Source organism: Camelina sativa, chromosome 7, assembly GCF_000633955.1.
Source record: "Camelina sativa cultivar DH55 chromosome 7, Cs, whole genome shotgun sequence".
Classification (NCBI taxonomy): domain Eukaryota; kingdom Viridiplantae; phylum Streptophyta; class Magnoliopsida; order Brassicales; family Brassicaceae; genus Camelina; species Camelina sativa.
In genome coordinates, this window is record NC_025691.1 from 16916179 (window position 1) to 16919508 (window position 3330).

Consider the following 3330-nt stretch of genomic DNA (forward strand, 5'->3'; position numbering starts at 1 on the left):
ATATACATATATATATATATAATAATTAGGGTAAGAAAAATGGTAAACAATATATATATATATATATATATATATATACATTTTAGCACACAATGGAAGTTCGAAGAACTAAAAAATTCCGTTATTTCAACTACGTTAAATGATTTTTCAAATTGGTCAAGTTACGCACTTACTTAAAAACGAATAAACTTCAGTTTCAAGAAAAAAGTACTATCAAGTATCAATTCATGATTGATTATGTTAACAAAATGTGAGTATCATTGAGTATATTAACTTTCCAAACGAGGGGATATATAGTGAAATTGTGATTATAAGCATGTGAACAAATATTATATAAATAAGTCTTTCGACAAACGAAAGAATTTTATAAATTGTTAAAAACTGGAAGCCATCAACCCACTTTTCACCCTCTATCCCATGACTTGCAATGTGGGTTTCTTTTAGATTCGCGAAAAAAAATCATTAGTTTTGGTAAATAGTAATATTTTATTTTAATGAATTACTTGTTCTAAGGTTAGAAGTTGTTTGATGCAGTGCATTTCCACTTATTTTGACTTTGTATTTCTTTCCGTTATTTTTATAGAAGTTGACTTTTGATGATTTCCATGTTATGAGTTTGGAGTTTGGAAATTAGTTTGATTCTTTTTTTCCTTTTCTTACTTTTGTCTGTCAAATGTTATTAGCACCAATAAAAAAATTCCTTCCTCAATGCAAGTAATTATACGTTATCTCTCACAGTTACAGATTAATCACCAATGGAATAAGACCAAAAATTACTCAATAGTAATCACATTAAATTTGAATAAATACTCTCAAGCAACAAGGACCAAATTCAATAGAAATTAAGACAATCTCTAGAAGTGTGAAAAGATTATTTTTACAGATGAGTCAGAGAAAGAGTATCATTTGGGACCATGGCGAGATTGGAACCACCGCGTCATGAGGCCCGAGTGTCATCTGTTTACGGAGTGTTGTATAGAAGAGTTATCATGCATGGATGTTGTACAATACATATTTGGAAATGTTGTTATTTAATTAACGACGAATGCAACTCGAAAATTAATCACCAATCTTTGAGATAACTTGCGACCAATTTTAATTTGTAATTATCAGCGTTTAATCTATCAACTTATGTTACATATTTTGTAAAAACATTTTTTGTTTGGTTGAATTAATATTATGTTCGATTCCATAAAAAAATGTAATTAATTATCAAATTAATAAACAAAAGACTCTTTATTATACTCATTTCAAAATCGTATCAATTACAAATCCCTCATGTCACTCAAAAATCAGAACTCTCTCACAGAGCTTTACTAGATAAGCCTCTCCTTTCACGAATCAAGTGGCTTCAAAACTAATTGAACTCCATACTTGGGTTTTATAGTAAGCACAACAATAGGCGCATGTCTATATGTATCCGATATAGCGAAACTGAATTTGGGAACAAGCATTGCTAATATTATCTTTGCTTCCATCATTGCAAAAGTCTGGCCAATGCAGTTTCTTGGTCCAGCCGCAAAAGGCATGAAATGCCGATTAGATGCAAAAGTTTTAGTTGCAAATCGCTCAGGGTTGAACTCGTTCGCATCATCACCCCATAATTCTTTACTATGATGGATTGCAAGGACAGGGATCCATATCGATAAACCTTTAGGGATGATAAGGTCACCTAATTTTATGTCTTCAAAGGCCATTCTTGGTAAAAGAGTAGCAGGAGGGTAAAGTCGTAGTGACTCGTTTATCACTTTGTTTAACTGTTGAAAGAAGAAAAAATAAAGAAAGAAAGATAAGTTAGTTGAATATTAAATTATAGCAAAATCCTTTTAAGATATCATATCTAACAATCTTATGAAGTGCCTTATGACTCTTTCTCACAGATCTTTACATGGTTTTAAGAATTGCCTTTCAAGCTGTCAAAATCGTTTAATGAATGATATCTTTTAGTATTTTATGCAAAGCATGTTGTAGTGCTAATCTTTTCAACAAGTGGAATATTTTATTTATCTCATTATTAAATCTGCCTTATTTCGATTTTAGATGTGGAAAGCCTCATCACGAGTCTCTCGGTCTATCTAATCAAATGTTGAACAATGCTTATGTAATTAAATTTCATATTGGTCTAATAAATACATGAATTTTGTACTGTCATTACGTGAAATGAATCATCTGACTTCAAAACTATATAATAATATTTTATGGCAATATTAATGAAATATTCTAGTTATATCATATTAAAGTTGACCAGATATGTACTAATTGAGATTTAGTTACGGAAGAAGCACTACGACTTTTAGTGGCATTGCCTGTAGTGTGTTGAATGAAGGTACTACCCCACCCGCACCCATAAAAATTGGCGTTACAAGCAAAGAATTTTTTTAAAATGAAAGACATAATTGTGATTCTATCCAAATTCTCGACCAAAGTCAAAACTTAGTAGACATGTGTATATGCATAACAACGCATAAAACATTAACACATACGTTTCAATTGTTTTAAAAGACTTTTATATCTCATACATTTTATTTAAAAATTATATATCTTGTAATTATAATGGAAACGTGAAACTTAAGATCTTTCTCTTTCATTTTCCTTTTAGTATATTCAAAAGAATTCTGATTTTTATTTGGTCAACTAAATCACCTTTACTTATTATTATATATTTTAATAAAGAATAAATTATATAACGAATTCTAGCTTTACGAGCAAGAAAATTACCTACCAAGCTCATCATTAAACAAAAAAAAATTATTTAAAACAATAATGAAAATCTATATTTATAATTCATTATGCTACTCGAGCATTCGAGGAGGGCGTAACGCCTAGTCAATCAATATTAATGAAATATTCTAGTTATATCTTGTCAACGAGTTGGTCACAATCAGAACGTCCGAGACTAAACGTCTAGGTGTCTAAGCGGCCACTATAGAAAACAGTGATGAGAAACCATTGTTCCACTAAAATACAACGAAAGATTGTAGTGTAATAGTGTGAGTGAAAAGAACATACCGAGGTAAAACTTGAGAGCTGTTCAACGGAGGGGACACCATTTTGGCCACAAACTTGGCGAACCTCATCGCGGACCTTGTCCTGCCACGTTGGATTATGAGCAAGGAGCATGAGAGTCCACGTGAGGAGAAGAGAGGTCGTCTCATGGCCTGTGAAGAAGAAAGTCTTGCACTCATCCATTATCATCTGAACATTAAGGTTGTTCTTGTTGCTATCCATCTGGTTCAAGAGAAGCCCTAAGAGGTCGTCGCCGTAGGAGATACTCCGACCAATCTCTACGCTGTCTCTTCGACTCTCTATGATCTCCATCAAAAGACGTTC

At 32.0% G+C, this 3330-nt stretch overlaps 1 protein-coding gene across 2 annotated transcripts in view; it reads right to left on the minus strand.

Annotated features, from left to right (window-relative positions):
- The window catches only part of LOC104701314 (cytokinin hydroxylase-like), an 8390-nt gene continuing 6314 nt past the window's right edge, over nucleotides 1255-3330 (minus strand). For both annotated transcript variants that reach the window (XM_019227659.1, XM_019227658.1), the window contains exons 4-5: nucleotides 3010-3084; nucleotides 1255-1757 (exon numbers count right to left, since the gene is read on the minus strand). In XM_019227659.1, the coding sequence (XP_019083204.1) occupies nucleotides 1335-1757; nucleotides 3010-3084 (498 nt within the window). In that variant the 3' untranslated portion in view covers nucleotides 1255-1334. The remainder of the gene's footprint in view (nucleotides 1758-3009; nucleotides 3085-3330) is intronic.